The sequence below is a fragment of the Cydia strobilella genome, chromosome 3, assembly GCF_947568885.1.
Source record: "Cydia strobilella chromosome 3, ilCydStro3.1, whole genome shotgun sequence".
In the NCBI taxonomy this organism is placed as follows: Eukaryota; Metazoa; Arthropoda; class Insecta; order Lepidoptera; family Tortricidae; genus Cydia; species Cydia strobilella.
Genome location: NC_086043.1, coordinates 44,032 through 66,674, shown reverse-complemented (window position 1 = coordinate 66,674; position 22,643 = coordinate 44,032). Strand labels below are relative to the sequence as shown.

Genomic DNA, 22,643 nt, shown 5'->3' with positions numbered 1-22,643 from the left:
CACTCGCGTTCGCGCACGTTCGCGTCTTCGCGCCGCGTAGTCTGGACTGGAGCGGGCTTATGACTGGCCTACGCTGGGCCATGGTGTACAGGAGCCATAGAAATAGTAGAGAGTCTAGTTATAGACGCGCCACCGAGCGACCGGGGGTAAGAGAAGGAATATTCATATAAAATTTGGGCAGCATAGGATTATTTCTCTTTCACTTATATAAATTTCGGTATTTCGCCATCGCCTTCTACCTATGATTATATTCTTATATTCTTAGATTTAGTTTTAAGATTTGCGGTCATTTATTTTATTTTAATTTAAATTGATTACTAATAAGTAAATGTAATTAGCCTAGAATAATATTACTATTGTGTGCCCTTACAGGGTGTCATGATCTGACTTTATATTATGTAACACCTATTATGTACATGACAATACAATAAATAAATGATAAATGATGCCATCCGGTCGGTGATAAGGACAAAGCATGCCACTATTTTCTCTTTCCTGTTATAGGAATCGCAATAAGACTATCTTTCTCTATTAAAGAGTGTCAGGCCCTTGACAGGAGCCAATACATCTACTACGCCTACTTTATCTGTGGTCTGAAAGTTCCTATTTGATTTGACATTTGTATTTATGTATTTATCAATACAAATAATAGTCGAGAGATTTATTTCAGATATTTAGTAGCTTTTGCTGATAACATTTTATATTTAGAGAGTATTTTATACTCGAATCTCGGTCTGTATCTTAGCGTATATCCAGAAATCTGTGATAGGTGTCAACTTTTGTATAATGGGCTGAATTAATGCTGTGAAAGTGAAGTGTTTGAGGTTAGTTTATTTATTAATTCCAATGTATTGTATTTTATTATAATTATTATTCTCTGCTCCTTACACCATTATTCAATATGCTAATGGTTAATCGTATTAACTCATGTTTTAATTCCACTCGTTTTTTCTGGCTATTATTAACTGTGACTTTGTAGGCGCCTTAAGATGTGCCTTAATTTGCCAGACGTTGAGAAAACAAAGAAATGGCAGATACGACATGGGCTAATAAAGAACTACGCCTACTTGAACCAAACAAACCTGCACAGCGGTTGTAACTCGGTTGCTACTCTCTCAAGACTACAGGTTAGCAAAATCCTACTGGCTACTACAAAAATCAGAACTACATATTAATAACGGGTCACTCACGTATTTTAATATATGTGAGTGACCCGTTATTAATATGTTTAATATGTCTGTGTCTCACGGAAGTTTTGTTATTAAAATCAGAACTACACTTGTAACATTATATATATAGGTATAGACCTATAAAGCCTTTTGTTCCAAGTAAGAGACTAGAATATAGCTCTTAGCTATTAGCTCTTTCAACTGTAGTCTGTCACGGGCAACCATCCTCCATTTCGGGCCCGCCATTGGTTTAGGTTCATCTTCCCATCTTGTTAAAGGCCTTGTATCGTTGTACATATACTCTATTTAATTTCAGATGCTGAGATAAATATATACACCAATCATGTTTGTTTCTCATAAGCTCAGCCCGTCTAAGAAGACCTTCCAGAAGCCTAACATCTTGCGGCGGAAGACCAAGGTCACTGCTATCAAATCTGGGCCCTGCAAGCTCAGTCTGGCGCCCACAGCAACCACAGCGGGGCCCAGGCTGCCAGACACAGCCAGAAACAATACTGCAGAGGATTGGGGTGTGTCAAGACCTGGTAAGAAGGTGCAGTTGGAGGTGTTGGCGCAAGATGTGGCATGCAGACCAAGTGACGTCCCTGCAGCTACAAGTGTGTGTACACACACACAGGAGATGATGGACACACACGACCAAGAAACTAATGTGGAGGAGACTCTTGTTGATGGTATGCTTTGTTACATGCTGTTGTGCTCAAATCTTCATTTTATCACCCCTTTCTTACTAAGTATAGATAGAGTCGTGATTGGTACAAATTTCATGCTGCCATTCCAATGAAATTAATTATCTTATTAAATACTGACACAATCCACAAATTTGTCTACCGTTGTCCCACACAAATGCGTTTTAGGAGTCCCTTTTTCTGTGACAAAGTATCAAAAAATTGCTTAGAAAATTTAATCATAAAAACAGTGAAAAATAAATTCTGATACACTAAATACAATGTGTTTGTACTGTACTGAACAACCCATGGGGTGCTTCTACTAAATAGGAGATAGATAGGAGAGGGAGAGCTAAACAATCCTCAATCCCATGCAGGAAACAAAAATTGTTATTGGAGTTTTGAACTACAAGTTTTGGGACTTTTTGGCCAAATGAATATCTTGTTCTACTTAGAGTTATGGGTGGAGCATAAAAAGCAATCAGGCAATAAATAACATTCTCACATAAATGTCACAATCTCTAGAACTTTTTTTAAATTTATTGTGTTTATGTAAATTTCGTGCATTTTTTGCCGAATACCGAATGTTATTGGTATGGTGTTACAGAAATACAGCACAACACAGAGCCGGAGGTTGTCGACGTAGAGGCTTTCTTGAACGGCGGCCAGACACAGGTAGGCTGTTGTTCTTTATTTATCTTGTTCAAGTAAATGATTTAATAAAATGTCGAAAATTTTATCAAATTATTTTTATTACAGTACAAAACACTATATGAAGCTCAGAGTAAATTGGAAAACAGTTCAGTTCAAAAATGGCAAATAGATTTTGAAAATGACACAGATGAGATCATAATGGAACCTTGTATGTATTACGTTCACATTTTAAATTATACATATGAAACAGTCCCATTCCTTAGATATTGGCATATAATGCACAAACTGTTGAAGGTATGTAGTACTCCAAAATTTGAACAATTATTTGTTGTAGTAATCTAATAATTACGTTAATGCTTTTAACATATATTACTAGTGGCAAAGATACATTGATTGAACCAATTTTAACATGTATTACTAGTGGCAAAGATACATTGATTGAACCAATTTTAACATGTATTACTAGTGGCAAAGATACATTGATTGAATCAATTTTAACATGTATTACTAGTGGCAAAGATACATTGATTGAATAAATTTTAACATGTATTACTAGTGGCAAAGATACATTGATTGAACCATTTTTAACATGTATTACTAGTGGCAAAGATACATTGATTGAACCAATTTTAACATGTATTACTAGTGGCAAAGATACATGGATTGAATCAATTTTAACATGTATTACTAGTGGCAAAGATACATTGATTGAACCAATTTTAACATGTATTACTAGTGGCAAAGATACATTGATTGAACCAATTTTAACATGTATTACTAGTGGCAAAGATACATTGATTGAACCAATTTTAACATGTATTACTAGTGGGCCAGTCATCTTAAGCCTAAAAAGGGGGTCAACCTCGGACTGAGAGATAATAAGCTGGAAACTCGTATACACCTTCGTTATGACGTATTAAAGGCTCTCTTAAAAGTCGACGCATATATCGGCTATTTAACACTCATTCTTGCAATAGGTATATGAACATTCCTAACGGTTGTTTTCCTTGTGCTCCCGCTAATATAGATATCCCGAGGGATTTACTGGGACTTTACAATACAATACCTTCACACTTTGTTCTGTTCAAGTCGGTGCATAGTTAGCTTAGATGGACTATAAGCTTTCTATATTAATACATGGTGCCTGGTGGCATCAGTGGCGTGGGCCCAAAAATTGCTTTGTAGGTGACATAGGAAATAGTTAAACAGAAAGTAAATTAATGATAACCATTTTATGATGTGTAGATGATGAATTGCAAGAGATGCCGGAGGACAAGTCGGATGCGGACTTGCCGTCACTCGACTGCGACCTCGTCACCATCCGGCCTGGGAAGTTCAAGGTGGATCATTCAAGTCGTTTATCTCGTATTTGTATTGACTTATATAAGTGTCCTATTGTACATATGTTTTGTAGATAAATAAATTTAATAAGTTTATATCATGAAGTAAACCCGCACCTGCACCTTTTAGTGCGACGAGCCAGACTGCAACAAAGCGTTCGTCACGGAGCAGAAGCTGCGCCGGCACCGCGGCGTGCACAACAAGCAGCGCCCCCCTCCCCCTCCCCCACCCCCCGCCGCCGTGGAGTGTCCGGCGGGGGAGGCGGCGGGGGTGGAGGGGGAGGGAGGGAGGTGCCGGCGCGTGTTCGCGGCGCGGGACCAGCTGGCGCGCCATCTGAGGGAGGACCACGGGCCTAAGGATGCGCTTCACGGGTACGGACACTACACACTACACTACACTACACTACACTCCACTCGCACAACAAGCGACGCCTTCGTTATATATCAAACTCGTAAATCACCCATACTTTATACGTATTAAAAATTAAAGATATATTAAATATATTAATAACGGGTCACTCACGTATTTTAAGTCGAAAACGCTCGACGTGTTTCACTCCGTACCGAGGAGCGTCATCAGGAGCTTGCGTCGACGGTGACGGACCGGCGCAGACTGCGGGCCGCAGCCCTCCGCGCCCGATGACTCGGCGCGGGCGCCGGTGGCGGCAGGGGGGGCCAGAAACTACCCTCGTTTACGGCATTACTTCATTTCATTTCATTTATTTATTCTCTAATATAAGCTTACAGTAATATACCAAATCGCTTACACGGTAAACATTATGCATAATTAATTAACAAATACAAAATTCGGACACAAATAACATCATAAAATTACAAACTACATAGAAGAACAACAAAACACTAATTACGGTTAAACAAGCAAGTCCAACATAAAGAATAATAAAACAGCGTAGTCAATAAACAATAAAATTATTAATTAATTGTTAATTACTAAGTTGGGTGCAGTTCAAAGCCGTTATGGCGGCTTTGATGAACTTTCCCGGCCTATCTGCAAATATGTCGGCATCCGGGACCTGTGTAATGATATTATTAATAAGGGAGATGGCTGGCAGGACTAGCGCACCTCCATGACATGCAAAATAGGCGCCTGTCGTCGAGTTGCGGAAAATCGCCCGAACTATAATACAATACAATACAAGGGAGATGGCCCGGGCGCTGGCGGTGGGGCGGTGGGTGCGTTGGCTGCGCGGACAGTGCGTGTGTCAGGACGCGCCAGGAGGCGCCGGCGACGCCGCGCCCAGTACTCGCACCCTCCAGTCTACAGTCTACAGCTCGGCAAGGGAACTGCCAGACCCACTCGACCCAAAACAATGGGATTGTCAATCCCGCCATTGAACAGGGAACAATACGGTCGTTGTCTCGCCTTGCAAGTTTAAGCTACTTGTTTCGTGTTGTGAACTCAATATGAACAAGCTTTTAAATATGGATGGTCGACGTACCCTACATTTTGCCACACTCTTATTTGGTATTTGCAACAGCAAGAAACCCACATATTTGCACGATAAGATGGTCTTCTACCAGCGTCGTATTAGACGTGTTCCCCGACTGGTTTGCCCAAGGCACAATACCGCTGCATTTCGTGGCAGTTTTCGTTATGCTGCCACGAAATGCTGGAACAACCTTCCACCTCCTATTTGGGAGAGCATGACTGTTAGTAGGTTCAAGACCAAACTGAAAACACACCTAATAGCTCAACAAGGTATTGCTGCCTAAGGGCATCATTCTACATAGCTCCAGTTCCTAAATATTACTAACCCCCAAGTCTATTTCTAGTTACCGCAATATAATGAATTTATATGTATAATACGTGTACCTTTGCTGTAATATACAAGTATTTATATTTCATATTTACTATTGACAAATGTTTATTTATTTATTATTACCTGACACACAAGTCGCGCAGTATGCCGTTCCGCACACCTCCTCTCCTCCTGGCTCCACAGAAAACCAGCGCCGTTGACAACGCTTAGTCGTGCCAACTGCATTGCTGAGTGGAGACCATTTCAGCCTCACATCCTTATCTGTTAGTTTTGTATTTTTCACTTTTTTTTTTGTTTTTTTGTTTTTCTTTCTTGTTGTTAATGTATCTTTGTAATGTAATAATGATGTGTTGCCTGAATAAATATTATTCTATTCTATTCTATTGTGTGGAACATGCACAAATAAGTAATTAGGAGTTGTCATTGATGTATTATTATTATTACACTCAGGAACCGCACAACATTTATACACTTTGGTATTCATTTTTAATAATACGAAATAAACAAATTATTTAATAAGCTTCTAAGGAACGCCTAGAGAACGTACCTAGGTTTTGTTTATATGACCTTGACTTCAGCCATATTCAATTTAGAGCAGTTCAGAGTCAACTCTGAATTGTGAAATTTTTGATCATTTTCTAATATTTTGTTAGACCAACCAGTGAAAATGTTAGACTATGTTATATATTTGTAATCTACTCACAATGCCCTTTCATTTGGTACCCCACATGGTATGTTTAAAAGAAAAAAGTTAAAAACTTTGTACTGCCGATTTTGTGACGTCACAGTTATCCCCCCACACTCTTAGAAAGTGACAAGTTGTTATTTCGTACTCAGTAGACTCTACCGAACACAACGATACCACTTGTCGGTAGTATACTGTACAGTCACATCGAATGGTGTTTTAGGCCATCTGGCCGCTGTACTATAAGGCTTGGCCAAACACACGGCGTGACGCAGCGCCGGCGCCGCGTGGACGCGCGGGGCCGGCGGGGGCGGGACGCAGTCTGTTTGTCGTCGCTAACCTGTTAGCATGGGCGGCGCCGCGTCCGCGCCGCGTGGACGCGCGGGACCGGCGGGGGCGGGACGCAGTCTGTTTGTCGTCGCTAACCTGTTAGCATGGGCGGCGCCGCGTCCGCGCCGCGTGGACGCGCGGGACCGGCGGGGGCGGGACGCAGTCTGTTGGTCGTCGCTAACCTGTTAGCATGGGCGGCGCCGCGTCCGCGCCGCGTGGACGCGCGGGACCGGCGGGGGCGGGACGCAGTCTGTTGGTCGTCGCTAACCTGTTAGCATGGGCGGCGCCGCGTGGACGCGCGGGGCCGGCGGGGGCGGGACGCAGTCTGTTGGTCGTCGCTAACCTGTTAGCATGGGCGGCGCCGCGTCCGCGCCGCGTGGACGCGCGGGACCGGCGGGGGCGGGACGCAGTCTGTTGGTCGTCGCTAACCTGTTAGCATGGGCGGCGCCGCGTCCGCGCCGCGTGGACGCGCGGGACCGGCGGGGGCGGGACGCAGTATGTTGGTCGTCGCTAACCTGTTAGCATGGGCGGCGCCGCGTCCGCGCCGCGTGGACGCGCGGGACCGGCGGGGGCGGGACGCAGTCTGTTGGTCGTCGCTAACCTGTTAGCATGGGCGGCGCCGCGTCCGCGCCGCGTGGACGCGCGGGACCGGCGGGGGCGGGACGCAGTCTTGGTCGTCGCTAACCTGTTAGCATGGGCGGCGCCGCGTCCGCGCCGCGTGGACGCGCGGGACCGGCGGGGGCGGGACGCAGTCTGTTGGTCGTCGCTAACCTGTTAGCATGGGCGGCGCCGCGTCCGCGCCGCGTGGACGCGCGGGGCCGGCGGGGGCGGGACGCAGTCTGTTTGTCGTCGCTAACCTGTTAGCATGGGCGGCGCCGCGTCCGCGCCGCGTGGACGCGCGGGACTGGCGGGGGCGGGACGCAGTCTGTTGGTCGTCGCTAACCTGTTAGCATTGGCGGCGCCGCGTCCGCGCCGCGTGGACGCGCGGGACCGGCGGGGGCGGGACGCAGTCTGTTGGTCGTCGCTAACCTGTTAGCATGGGCGGCGCCGCGTCCGCGCCGCGTGGACGCGCGGGACCGGCGGGGGCGGGACGCAGTCTGTTGGTCGTCGCTAACCTGTTAGCATGGGCGGCGCCGCGTCCGCGCCGCGTGGACGCGCGGGGCCGGCGGGGGCGGGACGCAGTCTGTTTGTCGTCGCTAACCTGTTAGCATGGGCGGCGCCGCGTCCGCGCCGCGTGGACGCGCGGGGCCGGCGGGGGCGGGACGCAGTCTGTTTGTCGTCGCTAACCTGTTAGCATGGGCGGCGCCGCGTCCGCGCCGCGTGGACGCGCGGGGCCGGCGGGGGCGGGACGCAGTCTGTTTGTCGTCGCTAACCTGTTAGCATGGGCGGCGCCGCGTCCGCGCCGCGTGGACGCGCGGGGCCGGCGGGGGCGGGACGCAGTCTGTTTGTCGTCGCTAACCTGTTAGCATGGGCGGCGCCGCGTCCGCGCCGCGTGGACGCGCGGGGCCGGCGGGGGCGGGACGCAGTCTGTTTGTCGTCGCTAACCTGTTAGCATTGGCGGCGCCGCGTCCGCGCCGCGTGGACGCGCGGGGCCGGCGGGGGCGGGACGCAGTCTGTTTGTCGTCGCTAACCTGTTAGCATGGGCGGCGCCGCGTCCGCGCCGCGTGGACGCGCGGGACCGGCGGGGGCGCGACGCAGTCTGTTGGTCGTCGCTAACCTGTTAGCATGGGCGGCGCCGCGTCCGCGCCGCGTGGACGCGCGGGACCGGCGGGGGCGGGACGCAGTCTGTTTGTCGTCGCTAACCTGTTAGCATGGGCGGCGCCGCGTCCGCGCCGCGTGGACGCGCGGGGTCGGCGGGGGCGGGACGCAGTCTGTTTGTCGTCGCTAACCTGTTAGCATGGGCGGCGCTGCGTCGCGCCTTGTGCGCCGGCCAAGCGTTTTGGAGCGAATTTTAAATCTAAAAACTAAAATGTAGTTTTTTCCTACTAAACCTTTATTAGGTAAATGCAGAAATATGTTATTCATAGTAAATAATTTGTTCCTTAACATTATAGAACAGTTTTTCAAAATCTGTCATGTGTGTATTGTCGATTTATATTATTATATTGTCTACATCAGTTGCGAGGAGTGCGGGCGTCGCTTTTTCTGGGCGGTGGGGCTCCGCGCGCACGCCCGCGCGCACGCCGCGCCCGGAGCCCTGCACCACTGTCTGTGGCCCGGGTGTGGCCGCGCCTTCAGGCAGCCCTGCAGGCTCCGGGAACACGCCCGAGCACACACCGGCGACAGGCCCTACAGGTGAGGACTGCAGGTGGCGCCCTGCACCACTGTCTGTGGCCCGGGCGTGGACGCGCCTTCAGGCAGCCCTGCAGGCTCCGGGAACACGCCCGAGCACACACCGGCGACAGGCCCTACAGGTGAGGACTGCAGGTGGCGCCCTGCACCACTGTCTGTGGCCCGGGCGTGGACGCGCCTTCAGGCAGCCCTGCAGGCTCCGGGAACACGCCCGAGCACACACCGGCGACAGGCCCTACAGGTGAGGACTGCAGGTGGCGCCCTGCACCACTGTCTGTGGCCCGGGCGTGGACGCGCCTTCAGGCAGCCCTGCAGGCTCCGGGAACACGCCATCACCAGAGCACACACCGGTGACAGGCCCTACAGGTGAGGACTACAGGTTCGTGATTGTTCTATTTGTTCTTTTAGTTTGCTGTTCGCTACTTCGTCAGGTTTCGTCAGATTTTGTTACCTGTCAGGAGTCGACTGTCGTACTAAACGAAGTGTTAACGATCCTTGGATCAAAACTGTATCGACATTATGATCCGTTTGAGCGCTGGAGAAGAAGCCAGAACTTCAGGAAGCTTAGCAAAATTGTTATTTTGATTCTTATTTCCATTTTTAACTAGCATGTTTTTTGGTGTGTCTGTGACTCTCGAAGTTGTTATCTAGCTTATTTTGGAATCAAGATCGATGAAATAAAACTGTAGAAAAAATATTTGAGATGGCGATCGATTTTGAATTTTTAGTTTTTTCAATAGATGTTTATAATGGTCGCAGATGTAAGCACCCGGGCTGCCCCTGGGCGTTCCGCACGGCGTCGAAGCTGCTGCGTCACGCGCGGAGACACACGGGGGAGAGGAGGCACGCCTGCGCCTGCGGCCGAGCCTTCCGCAGGAGGGAACACCTGCGCGAGCATCAGGCCCGGCACCGCCGCGGCACGGGTATGTGGCACGCCTAATAGTGTCGGAGACACACGGGGGAGAGGAGGCACGCCTGCGCCTGCGGCCGAGCCTTCCGCAGGAGGGAACACCTGCGCGAGCATCAGGCCCGGCACCGCCGCGGCACGGGTATGTGGCACGCCTAATAGTGTCGGAGACACACGGGGGAGAGGAGGCACGCCTGCGCCTGCGGCCGAGCCTTCCGCAGGAGGGAACACCTGCGCGAGCATCAGGCCCGGCACCGCCGCGGCACGGGTATGTGGCACGCCTAATAGTGTCGGAGACACACGGGGGAGAGGAGGCACGCCTGCGCCTGCGGCCGAGCCTTCCGCAGGAGGGAACACCTGCGCGAGCATCAGGCCCGGCACCGCCGCGGCACGGGTATGTGGCACGCCTAATAGTGTCGGAGACACACGGGGGAGAGGAGGCACGCCTGCGCCTGCGGCCGAGCCTTCCGCAGGAGGGAACACCTGCGCGAGCATCAGGCCCGGCACCGCCGCGGCACGGGTATGTGGCACGCCTAATAGTGTCGGAGACACACGGGGGAGAGGAGGCACGCCTGCGCCTGCGGCCGAGCCTTCCGCAGGAGGGAACACCTGCGCGAGCATCAGGCCCGGCACCGCCGCGGCACGGGTATGTGGCACGCCTAATAGTGTCGGAGACACACGGGGGAGAGGAGGCACGCCTGCGCCTGCGGCCGAGCCTTCCGCAGGAGGGAACACCTGCGCGAGCATCAGGCCCGGCACCGCCGCGGCACGGGTATGTGGCACGCCTAATAGTGTCGGAGACACACGGGGGAGAGGAGGCACGCCTGCGCCTGCGGCCGAGCCTTCCGCAGGAGGGAACACCTGCGCGAGCATCAGGCCCGGCACCGCCGCGGCACGGGTATGTGGCACGCCTAATAGTGTCGGAGACACACGGGGGAGAGGAGGCACGCCTGCGCCTGCGGCCGAGCCTTCCGCAGGAGGGAACACCTGCGCGAGCATCAGGCCCGGCACCGCCGCGGCACGGGTATGTGGCACGCCTAATAGTGTCGGAGACACACGGGGGAGAGGAGGCACGCCTGCGCCTGCGGCCGAGCCTTCCGCAGGAGGGAACACCTGCGCGAGCATCAGGCCCGGCACCGCCGCGGCACGGGTATGTGGCACGCCTAATAGTGTCGGAGACACACGGGGGAGAGGAGGCACGCCTGCGCCTGCGGCCGAGCCTTCCGCAGGAGGGAACACCTGCGCGAGCATCAGGCCCGGCACCGCCGCGGCACGGGTATGTGGCACGCCTAATAGTGTCGGAGACACACGGGGGAGAGGAGGCACGCCTGCGCCTGCGGCCGAGCCTTCCGCAGGAGGGAACACCTGCGCGAGCATCAGGCCCGGCACCGCCGCGGCACGGGTATGTGGCACGCCTAATAGTGTCGGAGACACACGGGGGAGAGGAGGCACGCCTGCGCCTGCGGCCGAGCCTTCCGCAGGAGGGAACACCTGCGCGAGCATCAGGCCCGGCACCGCCGCGGCACGGGTATGTGGCACGCCTAATAGTGTCGGAGACACACGGGGGAGAGGAGGCACGCCTGCGCCTGCGGCCGAGCCTTCCGCAGGAGGGAACACCTGCGCGAGCATCAGGCCCGGCACCGCCGCGGCACGGGTATGTGGCACGCCTAATAGTGTCGGAGACACACGGGGGAGAGGAGGCACGCCTGCGCCTGCGGCCGAGCCTTCCGCAGGAGGGAACACCTGCGCGAGCATCAGGCCCGGCACCGCCGCGGCACGGGTATGTGGCACGCCTAATAGTGTCGGAGACACACGGGGGAGAGGAGGCACGCCTGCGCCTGCGGCCGAGCCTTCCGCAGGAGGGAACACCTGCGCGAGCATCAGGCCCGGCACCGCCGCGGCACGGGTATGTGGCACGCCTAATAGTGTCGGAGACACACGGGGGAGAGGAGGCACGCCTGCGCCTGCGGCCGAGCCTTCCGCAGAAGGGAACACCTGCGCGAGCATCAGGCCCAGTCCGTCTGTCATCCCGATACATAATGTATGTATAATAAATGTAAATAAATGTCGTCGACAATGATTGTCGCCGACATTTATTTAGAAGTAATAATACTTTACGTTTAGAATCCTATCTCGTTAATATGCTAAGTAAATTTTTTGATACATTTTAAAGTACCTACTTACTTAAAGAAATAATATATTGTTTTAATATTATTAAGTATTTTTTCTGTAGACTTTATAGATAACAACAACTGCTTCGTTCGTAACATCTTAGAATACTGTAGCACGGTCTGGCGGCCACACTTTTCAACCCATTGCCTCAGAATAGAGAGAGTGCAGAAGAGATTTCTTTGGCATATATCTAGCCACACACAACTAGCTAGCAAATACATATCTTATTCAGAGAGACTACGACACTTCCAAATCAATACTCTTGATAAAAGAAGAGATCTACTAGATCTCCAATTTCTATATAAACTTTTAAATAACTACATAGATTGTCCACAACTTTTGCGCAAAATAAGATTTAGAGTGCCATATAGATATCCTAGAAACAAAATAGACCTTCTGTCTCCGGTATTAGGAAAACCGTCCTAGGCGCCAATTCACCCATTCCACGACTGTGTAGATTGTTAAACAAGCACGGCCACTGCTGTGACGTTCATTCTGACTCATTGCCCAGGTTCCGAAAATTATTAAATATTAACATAAAAAATAGTATGTGTATATACATACCTTCATTAGGTTGTTAGGTTAGGTTGTTATTTAGCCATTAACTGTTACTTTAAGTTTACTGTTTCCTTTTTTTTTAAATGCTGTGTTTACCTCTAATTAGTTATGCATCACTGAATGTTTCTTATGGTTTAACGTAAATTTAATGTCAGAAGTAATAACTGTTGGTAAACCTTAATAAATAAAATAAAATAAAAATAAAAAATAAACAATTTTACCGCAATAAATTACGGTACCACAGGTACCATTACCACTGCCTGTAATGAACATGTCCCATCCCTACGCTTACACGTGTCAGCGCGCTGGCCTCGGAACGACCGATCACAACACAACGCCGCCGTGAGCAGTTCCCACACCTCACAATTTGGTGATTTGCGTTGCGAACAAAATGGCCAATATTAGGCTTCTGTAGGCGGTTTTCTGTGTTTGACGCGCTCGAGGAACTCCAAAAATCCCCTCTTGTGCTCCTCAACCATAATCAGACCACGATACCGAATATGTCCTTAAACGGATCCTCACTATTTTTGTTACACCTTGCATATATTTATATGATGTGATTGTGATCGTCATCGTGAATATTTCCAGACGGCTCGGACGGCAGCGGTAGGCGGGTCCGGTCCCGCATGCCGGCGCTGCCGGGGGAGGGGGCGGGGGCGGGGGCGGAGTGTGCGGACGAGCCGGGGGCGGGGGAGGGGGCGCCGGGCTCGCCCGCTCTGGACGACGAGTTCACGGTCAGTGGGAGCACCCTCGCATCTGCATCACAACGATGCCATGTGTGGACATGAACAACTACAACCGTACCAGAAAAGCGTAGCTCATGACACGGTTTTTCCCGCGACGATCGATACTGCAATCGTTTTAGTTCCGACTTTCGTCAGTTAATAAAGGCTGGCCGGGTGCAAGTCGGGCCCCGCGGAGTGGAGGGTTCCGGCTCCTCGTACGTACGATATGAAAAGCCGGCCGAGCAAATGGGCGGAGGTCCCTTCGCTCGTAAAAAGAAAAGTTTTTTTTTCTGCGGATCCACACGGAACGATCCGCTTTGCGAAGATATTGCAGCGCAAAACGGCTCCTTCCGTGTAGACGGGCCTCGTTCGGCAGCCGGTTCCGTGTGGATCCGTCTAATGGCTCCTTCGATCACGTTGAAAATAATTCTCGTAATGGTATTTATTAAAATATGTTTTTCTACTCGTCGAGTATAATCTGTGTATTACAACTTAACATGCAACACTACAACCTTACTCTTTTCAACGTTGGATAGTATATGGCACTTCCGACTCAAGCATAAGAATTTTGTCGATACGGTTTAGTCAATTATAAAAATTTTGAAAATAGAACTTCATACATTTCGATAAAATGTTTCTTGTTTAAGGAGACTCGATTCAACGCAAATTATCGCATCTGCTTTGTGATTGGTTGGCCAACAAAAACATTTTATTTTATGTTGTAGTAGAAATAACTGCTTCAGAAGTCAGAAATGCGCATGTGACACCCTTCATATAGCAAAATCCATACCCTACGAAAACCGCTTAGCGTTGCTTGTTAGTCTCCATAGGCTACGGTGGCCAAAATCGAGAAAAAAACTGTCTTAAAACTGAATTTAGCAAGGAGCAGGTACCAGGGCCTCATGAGTTTCGAGGAGGTGTCGTGACCAACCCGCCGGGGGCGCCGGGCCCGGCGGCCGTGCCGCGAGGTATCGCGGGCTGCGGCAGCTCGCGTATCTTAGCTGTATACTTTTGGTTTGTTTACTTATATGATTCTACTAGTTGAAAGTATTATTTTTTTGTCTCATAGAAAAAGTATTGTATACAATAGTGATATAATCAAGCTTTTCAATCTCGTACCTTAACTTAAGCAACTCAGCAAGCTTCGTTGCTTAAACACGGTACTCGACTGAAAAGCTCTCTATTATATCACGATTGTATAAAATACTATTTCTTATTTTTTCTACGCAGACTCTTTTATGTTACGAATATATATTAATATAATGAACTAGTATTATAACACTTTAGTGCAAAACGGGAACTCTATAGGTACATGTACGTTAAGGATATGTCGTGCGCAGGTGCGACTAGTGCCCCTGGGAGGGGGACGGGAGACGGTGGAGGTGGGGGTGGGGGAGGGAGCGGGACGGGAGACGGCGGGAGGGGAGGGGCGCGCGGCGCGCACGCACTGCACGTGGCCGCTGGCGCCGCAAGCCGCGCTCACCATAGTGAGTACCGCAGAGATTACTAACATATTCACTTACTTGAACTTGTTCGATCTATGGCGGTGAATATTATCTGACCGTTATATTGTTGTTGCAGACGGAGGAGCCGGCGTGCTGCGTGCGCAGCGACCTGTTCCTGGTCGCGCACGACGAGGACTCGCAGTTAGTATACCACTCTCCCCGTACCGTATAACATATACGACAGCACTCCATAGGCTATTCCGTCAGACGGAGGAGCCGGCGTGCTGCGTGCTCAACTGCTCAGCGACCTGTTCCTGGCCGGCATTTACATAAACTAATGTCGGGTAGTTAAGTGTTGTTTACCGAAATCACAATTGACATTTTGCTGGGACGTCAGTCTTCCGTGACCACAGCTAGTGCAACCTAGCTGAAACGTCGGAAAAAGGGTAAAATAATGAAATTTAATCGCGTTAGACCCGGTAATGACATTAATTAAAAGTCACAACTGGTAGTCAAAGTCCTCGAGTGGTAGGTACTTCACTCGCGAAACGCTCCTAAAGGAGGGATCAGACGTAGACGGTTCACTCAAATGAATGTTCACTTGAGTGAGTGAATGTTTCATTTTTCTTTCATTGCATGTTCACACGGCTGCTGGTAAAATTCTTTTCTTTTTATTTTCTTTCACTATGGCGTCAATAAAGTTGTGCGTCTTAGATACATTTTTATTTGTGATAATTTAATAAAGATGTTAACAAGCAGAACACGTCAACGGTGGCGGGTGCGAGCTTCGAATACGTTGGGGAATAGCCATTGAAGATCGTGAATTGTATCGCAATCATTTGCGGATGAATATAAGTAATTTTGAAGAACTTCTACTATTAGTTGTTCCTTTAATAACGAAAGCAAATACTTTAATAAGTGACATCAGTATACCTAGCCGAATAAATCTTCAAATTTTACTGCGTTACCTTGCTACTGGCGATCGTTTTTGGAACTTTGGTACATTTTTACAGAGTACCTACAAATACCATATCCTGCTTTTTCCAAGAAGCCAACGTACCAACCTAGCTACTACCCACAGGATTCGAGTGAAAGATGCCAAATGAAAATATCCAACACTGTTAGATTATTTCACTAATAAATTCATTTCTCACTTAGTTCATTTTGTCACCATCATTCATTCATTCATTCATTGTTTTGTCATTTTGTTTTGTGCCACTTTGAGTGAAAGATGAATAATGAAACACGAAAATGAAAACAAAATGAACCGTCTGATTTCACCTTAACACAAGGTTAAGTGAACGTGACGTCAAGGTCGCCGAGAGCCTACAATAGTTTCTATACAATCTTTTTTTAGAAATACTGGAAGGAATCGAACGGGAGCCTTACTTTTTCCTTTTTGGAAGTAAAATAAACTTGAATTATATTCTTTCCATATATTATTTTAATATCCACATTATTGTGATAAATAGCCCACTTGCTACCTATTTTACTAGATGTTGTTATAAAAATGAACATTCGTAGACAAATGATCCCGGGAGCGGTCCCGGTCCCGGTCACGGTCCCGGGCAGCGCCGCGCCCGCGCCCGCGCCCGCGCCCGCGCCGGGGTCGGAGCCGGAGCCGGAGGCCGCGTCGCCGTCGCCGGCGCCGTCGCTCGGCCTGCTCGACTACATGCAGGTATGCAATACTTGTCATTGTACATTTTGTTAACACGGAGACGTCCAATCGGCAGAGGCGAAGCGATTATCGCTCCTTCTCGTACGTTTAGTTTACATGACACTATATATTTTTCTCAAAAATGGACGGCAAAGTCGATGTTGCCGGTTAAAAAGTAGGTCGCGAAGTGCGTAGTTTATGGTCAGTCAAAAAATTAAAAAGTCTCGATTTCGGGACTGCAATGTTGCATACAAATTCCATTATTTGTCGAGTTCCAAACTTTTTAAAAGTTGAAGTGGCCATATCAAATGAAGTCTTAGGTCCATTAAACAGCCAAACAGATGATTAGTACTTATTATTATAATGTTGGTACCGCGACTATTTAGGTGTCTCAAATAGGTTGACGTATTTTCAGCAGAAAAATACACTTCCATTTTTAATTAAAAAAATAAAACGGCGGCAAAGCAAATCTTTTTACTTTTTTCTGTGAAAATATATACATAAGAATGTTGCTTCTGTAAAATATTTCTATTATATTTGCATTTATTGCGCCATTTTTGAGAAAAGCACTATATATGCCTCGGCTGGAAGGCTACTTGCTGGCTTCGGGTTCAATTAAACGGACTCCCAAGGTCGTCCGTTTAAAACGAATCCTCAGCCAGCAAGTAGCTACTTCCGAGCCTCGACAATAATGTACTATTCTCGTGCTACTATAATCGTGCCGAGAAACTCGCACCGTCTAAATGGGCCTCGTTACATACTTTACCAAACTATGTATATACCCTACACATTCGCATTTACACATCGACAACGTTGGAGGCCGGTGTCGATTTTAGTCGCAAAAATGTAAAATTGATAGATGGAGTCGGTGAAATTGTACACCTTCTGTTTCTATTAGCGCGTCTTCTTATCTTGCCTTTTGCAAGCTCTTAATTGCTTATCTGCAATTTTGTGTTGCCGCTATAACAACAAATACTATAAAGTACGGAACCCTCGGTAGGCGAGTCCGACTCGCACTTGTCGGTTTTTTTTTTTTTCAAGTAATCGGAAGTACAGACAGCAGCAGAAGTTGCTAAGCGGGTGTTCGAAATTACCTGGACACGCACTTATTCTCTCAACAATAAAGTCGCGTCAAGATCATTTTGAACACCTCGCCCGCTTAGCAACTTCTGCTGCTGACCCAGTACCCAAAACTACAACAAATTATTACTCTTACAAAAACATAACCACTAAAATATTTCAGAATAATGAACGACTGTGTTTTATGAGTTTTAAGAGTAAATATCACAGGCGTTTCAATCGCCTAATATTTCAATATTTTTGATAGTTTGATGTTTGATGGTTTGGGAGTTGGGAGTAGTCAGGGGCAGGGACCTGCATTAAACAAACAATAGTTATTTGTGTAACAAGAGAGGAAAGTTGGTTATTCTTGCGAGTGTTGATTTTGAGTCCCGAGAAAGCGAGATTCTATAATTGAATCACGAGCGAAGAGAGTGATTCTAAGTTAGAATCTTGAGCGTGGCGAGGGACTCAAAACCACGAAATGTAAAATAACTTAGCTCTCGTGACACATATAATTTTTCACCACAGTAGTTTGAACATATTAAAGGTTAAAATGTATTTAGAATTACACAGAATAATACAGAGAAAAAAAAAAGAATTTGTAATAGAAGTATGAAGTGGCAGTTCATGGCCTTCACTAAATTAAAAGGCTACTTTGTTTCACTCCAGGGAGTGACGAAAGTAGGCTTGTTCGAGCTGCTGAAGTGAAAAAATATATTTTTTTGCAGGAGGAGCTGATGTACACGGACGCGGTGGACGAGTCCTCCTTCCAGGTGCTGCTGCTCAGCGAGGAGCTCGGCTAGCTCACTCCAGGCCAGTGCCGTCTCGCTCACACTCGCCGGCTCTAGTGCGTGCCTTCTCACTTTATTATGTGGACGTGCCCTTCAGGTACTGCAGCCTACACCAGTCACCAGTCACCGTGTCGGTACGGGGGCGTCTCGCTCACACCTGTCTCTAGTGCGTGTTCTCACTTTATTTTTGTAGCCCTACTCACACTTTGATTCAGTCATGATCCTTATCATACATATACCTACAATAAGTTAATCCAACAGCTATAGTTGGTCAAACTAAATTGTCAGTAAATAAGAACAAAAAAAACTATACTCATCCTTTTCTTTTGGGTGCTAGTACTAGTGTAAGACAAAGATAGTATGATTCTCTCTGTCTATGTTTGAAATGAGACAGTCCTTTGACAAACTATATTTACTACATTTGTATATGGCGGTCGCCATGTGGATTCCTGGAGCTTGATTATATTATACTACGTGTTTGGCGAAGACGCACGATGCAACGCAGCAAAGTTTCAAATAGATGTAAGTAAAGACTTGACGCAGATGTATAAAACAATCAATTTTGTAATTTATCCGTTGTTTTAAAAAAAAATACGGAATATTTGTAAATAAATATTGAAACCTGTAATCGGTACGAGTGGCCTAAAAATCCTACAATTACGTAGATATGTAGATATTAGATTATCAAAAAGCTAGGTTGTCGAGGCCAAGTCTCGCACTTCTGATAAAACTGTTGACTAAAATTAGCTAAATTAATAAAAGCGCGGTGAAATTGCGCGGATACGATGATCTTTCGGGTGCAATATTTAAATTAATCTTTACAATAACCTGTCAAGTGTATGCGTGTAAATAATATTTATGTTCTAGCATTTATTAATTATTCTGTGGTCTGTTTGTTGAATATTAAATACCAGTTAAGAATTTTGTAGTACGATATAGGGTATAGGGACAAGAAATGTTGTATATATTGTTCTAAGTACTCACATACAGCGCCGGATTGAAATCAAATTAATGATAATGTTAATATTTAGGAAATAAACAAATATTTTTAGTTAAATTTTATGTTTTGTGTGACAGGCTATTAGGCAAGGTGTTTTATTACAAGTCAGTTTTCGATTCGGCGCGTTAATATAGAGTTTTTTTTTAAATAATTTTAACGAGCTGGAATGGAAGACGGTTAATCTAGAAAACACAAAAAAAAATACAATAGTTCAAGTGTAAACCGGCCACACGGACAAAAGGTCAAGTCAAGTCATCAAGTGTCAATCGCATTAATGTTGATTTCCACTTGTAAAATTGTTAGTTTATTTTTATAAAATTAGGTCCTGGGTCGCATTTTAAAGGTGGTTTGTGTGTATCGATCATAGATAATAACTTTTTTTTTAAACCTGAGTGTTGCCACCCTTACATGAGTTACATGCTAAGTATTCAGTCACACATCTTAGTTCTTCTTTTACAAAAAGTAGTTTTCACATCACTAGTTGTCTATTATTATTGACAATGGTTACATCTCTAGTTGACATTTCTTAAAAGTGACATTAACACATAACGTTTGAGCCATGTTTGAGCATTTTTTTGCTTCTTTAGTTCGTCCATGATGGATTTTATAATTCGACCCAGCCACAGAGTGTGTCTGTCTGTAGCTACATAATTAGATATGGCATCACTCTATCACAGACTTCTCATTATTTTCATAGGGAGTTGTGTGTGTGGTGTTGCCACGGTAGCACGGTACCTCGTACCTCAGTGCAGAGTTAACTTAGACGATTACACGATTTTATTTTATAACTAGGAGCATAAGGATGTGTTCAAAATGGAATTCTTATTTAAAATGTGATATGTTAGTCGAGAAAAAGTGTGTGTCACTCTCAACAGGGTAAAGTCGAAATAAATCATCTATCTCTTTCAGTAAAACGGTGGCAAAAGGAGGCGATTATATTGTATTTGTATAGAAAGGTCTATAAATGGAATGGAATGATCTCGAGAAATGCCTTTTAACCAAGCCAAGTAGTCGATGGGCCTTATGAGTCACAAGCACGAACCTAGCCGCCGCGCCGCGCCGCGCCGCCATACAATCCAAGTTTTACTTAAATACGTACATAACTTCTCGCTCTCGCGCTTTGCATAATGCCGAGTCCACATATTGGGCCAACGTAGGCCAATCTAAGGGACGCATTTATGCGTTAGAGGGAGCAAGTGACATTGCTATCTCATTCCACCGCATAGCTGCGTTCCTTAGATTGGCCTACGTTGCGTATTAAACAAGATGCCAATCGTTCACGCTCCGTAGCGTAGTTATCTCTCTTTATCACTCTTCCATATTAGTGCGACAGAGACAGTTGCGTTTCGTTCGCTACGGCGCGTTCACGATTGGCATCTTGTCTACGCACCCAGACATAGATACATGTTACGTTTCATGTAATTTTAAGAATGTAGTTTTAAAATGAGAGCGTAACTTCGATTGTATGGGAGCGTCTCTATGACAGCGGGTTCGTGGGACATGCTTTTACAATAAGGTAGAAGTACGCAGTGCCAGTGGCGTAGCGCGAACCAATCTAGCCGTGGGCGAAAACCACATCTGCGAGGCCCTTTTCAATGTGTTTTCCCAAGGTAATACAAAACGTTGCCTTTGCGAGGCCCCCCTAAGGGCGAGGCCGTGGGCGAAGGCCCCATTCGCCCACGCCTAGCTACGCCACTAAGTTTGTACGGATTTTCAGTAAAGTATGATGATGGTAGGAAGTATTCTTGTGTTGCTTGTTATGAGGGGTTGAACAATAAACATACATTTCCGTATCCAAGTTAAATTAAATACTATTAGGGCAAAACTGCAGCCCCCGCGTTGGTAATTATTAGGAACGTTGCGGTGCCAAAACGTAGTTACTATAGTTAATGAGATTGCCAAATTATTTCTGCACCGTGCAATTTATGAAATGTTCTGTAACGGTGTTATAGATTGTATATTTGCAAAAATAATGAATATCTAGCTGTAATTTTAATAATTTAGAATAATGTCAACAAAAGACTACATGACACGGTCATTCAACTAATGAGATAAGTGCATATATTAGATACAAAACTCCATACATCGAGCCAATCTTTATAGATATAATATGTTGTATTTATGCTATTTATTATTTTATTCGCTGAATAACTGAGTGACGTGATTATGTTTGTTAATACTTTGCAATATACTTAAATGAACAGGCTAACAGTTTTGTGAACAAGAAAAATCAAGAACTTTATTCCAATTATTTCTTTAGGTGCTTCCAAACGGCAGTTAACTTTTGTGGAGCAACATGGTAACATTAGGTAACTTACCTACTGTTGCACAGTGTTGCCAGGGGCGTAGCTAGAGGATATGGCACCCGGGGCAGTCACCAAATTTGCGCCCCCTGACGACTGACAAATTTCCCTGCTGGCCCTGCTGCTGCCTTTTGCCCATTTTGGCGCCCCCCTCCCTTGGATGGCGCCCGGGGCACTTGCCCCCTCTGCCTCCCTTCCCCTAGTTACGCCACTGAGGGTTGCTATTGCTCCACTAAAGTTAACTGCCGTGTGCCGTGTGGCTGATTCAGTCATAGTCGCCGGTACGGTACCTGCGTATCATGCGCAGAATCATTTTAACTTGTAGGTACTTATGGTGTTATGGTTATGCAGTTTGAACAAAATAAATGTGTCAATGAAATTTTCATTTTTGCTTACAAATGAATTAGCCTCATGCATGAAGTTTATATTTGAACGAAATATTTCTTATTCGGATGTTTGTTACCGTTATACCATGTTACAATTACATTTCCGTTATTAAATTATCATTTATTTGCTTAAAATAATGAATAAAAAGTACAAAAATTTGCCTGCGAAATAAGCTAGTGAGAGAAACTTCACGTGACGTCACACGTTCGACAGATTAGTTCACATAAGTGTCATTATTAGCAAAGGTCAGTTGAACCGTCCAACGTGTGACGTCATCACGCTCTGTCGAATTCGCGCCAAAAATTATGAGCGTTTCAACCGCTCAAATTTTTTAAATATGTTTTAATAAAATAATGTGAAGGTTTACAAAAGTGGCTTCATTTTTTCCGGTGTTCAAACGATATAAATTATGATAACAATAAAAAATTCATGCATGGAGCTAATTATTGCCTGCAATATTTGCAGTTTCACTTTTCAAACAGCATGTTTTGTTAGCGTTAGTGGTCTGTAAGTATGTTGTGTAAATGTTAGTGGGCCGTGAGTCTGTGACCCGCCGCCCGCCGCCCGCAGCGGCTGCCGGTTACATTATACATACGACTATCTTGTACATAAGAGGATATATTTTTGGATACTATTAGAAATATCTTAGATAAAATCGCTTATTTTTTGAGACTGTTGTCCAAATTATATTCATGATAGCTT

General features: G+C 46.7%; 2 protein-coding genes across 3 annotated transcripts; both read left to right on the top strand.

Annotated features, from left to right (window-relative positions):
• Positions 1–653: 653 nt before the first annotated feature.
• Positions 654–9,851, top strand: LOC134756245 (zinc finger protein 358-like). 2 transcript variants are annotated; one of them, XR_010129108.1, is made up of 9 exons: positions 654–824; positions 980–1,127; positions 1,486–1,858; positions 2,460–2,527; positions 2,612–2,714; positions 3,752–3,846; positions 3,977–4,218; positions 8,761–9,175; positions 9,694–9,851. XR_010129108.1 is itself a non-coding variant. In XM_063693073.1 (8 exons), exons 3-8 carry the CDS (start codon positions 1,513–1,515, stop codon positions 8,939–8,941), a joined length of 1,035 nt encoding a protein of 344 aa, XP_063549143.1. In that variant the 5' UTR covers positions 654–824; positions 980–1,127; positions 1,486–1,512; the 3' UTR covers positions 8,942–9,255. The 2 variants fall into 2 exon arrangements, 1 of the variants encoding a protein (XP_063549143.1); XM_063693073.1 differs by lacking the exon at positions 9,694–9,851 and having other exon boundaries at positions 8,761–9,255.
• On the top strand, positions 9,638–21,463 carry LOC134756184 (proline-rich protein 12-like). Its single transcript, XM_063693011.1, has 7 exons — positions 9,638–9,857; positions 9,899–11,860; positions 13,160–13,305; positions 14,637–14,783; positions 14,878–14,942; positions 16,266–16,419; positions 18,189–21,463. Exons 1-7 carry the CDS (start codon positions 9,638–9,640, stop codon positions 18,261–18,263), a joined length of 2,769 nt encoding a protein of 922 aa, XP_063549081.1. The 3' UTR covers positions 18,264–21,463.
• The last annotated feature ends 1,180 nt before the right edge of the window (positions 21,464–22,643 follow it).

What these genes read in the sequence shown, in the direction of transcription:
- LOC134756245 (XM_063693073.1), top strand. Translation starts at nt 1,513, where the DNA reads ATGTTTGTTTCTCATAAGCTCAGCCCGTCTAAGAAGACCTTCCAGAAG. An exon ending in TGAACGGCGGCCAGACACAG is followed by an intron (nt 2,528 to 2,611) that starts GTAGGCTGTTGT and finishes TTTTTATTACAG; the next exon opens with TACAAAACACTATATGAAGC. An exon ending in CCTAAGGATGCGCTTCACGG is followed by an intron (nt 4,219 to 8,760) that starts GTACGGACACTA and finishes TGTCTACATCAG; the next exon opens with TTGCGAGGAGTGCGGGCGTC.
- LOC134756184 (XM_063693011.1), top strand. Translation starts at nt 9,638, where the DNA reads ATGGCGATCGATTTTGAATTTTTAGTTTTTTCAATAGATGTTTATAAT. An exon ending in CGCAAGCCGCGCTCACCATA is followed by an intron (nt 14,784 to 14,877) that starts GTGAGTACCGCA and finishes TTGTTGTTGCAG; the next exon opens with ACGGAGGAGCCGGCGTGCTG. An exon ending in GCGCACGACGAGGACTCGCA is followed by an intron (nt 14,943 to 16,265) that starts GTTAGTATACCA and finishes GAACATTCGTAG; the next exon opens with ACAAATGATCCCGGGAGCGG.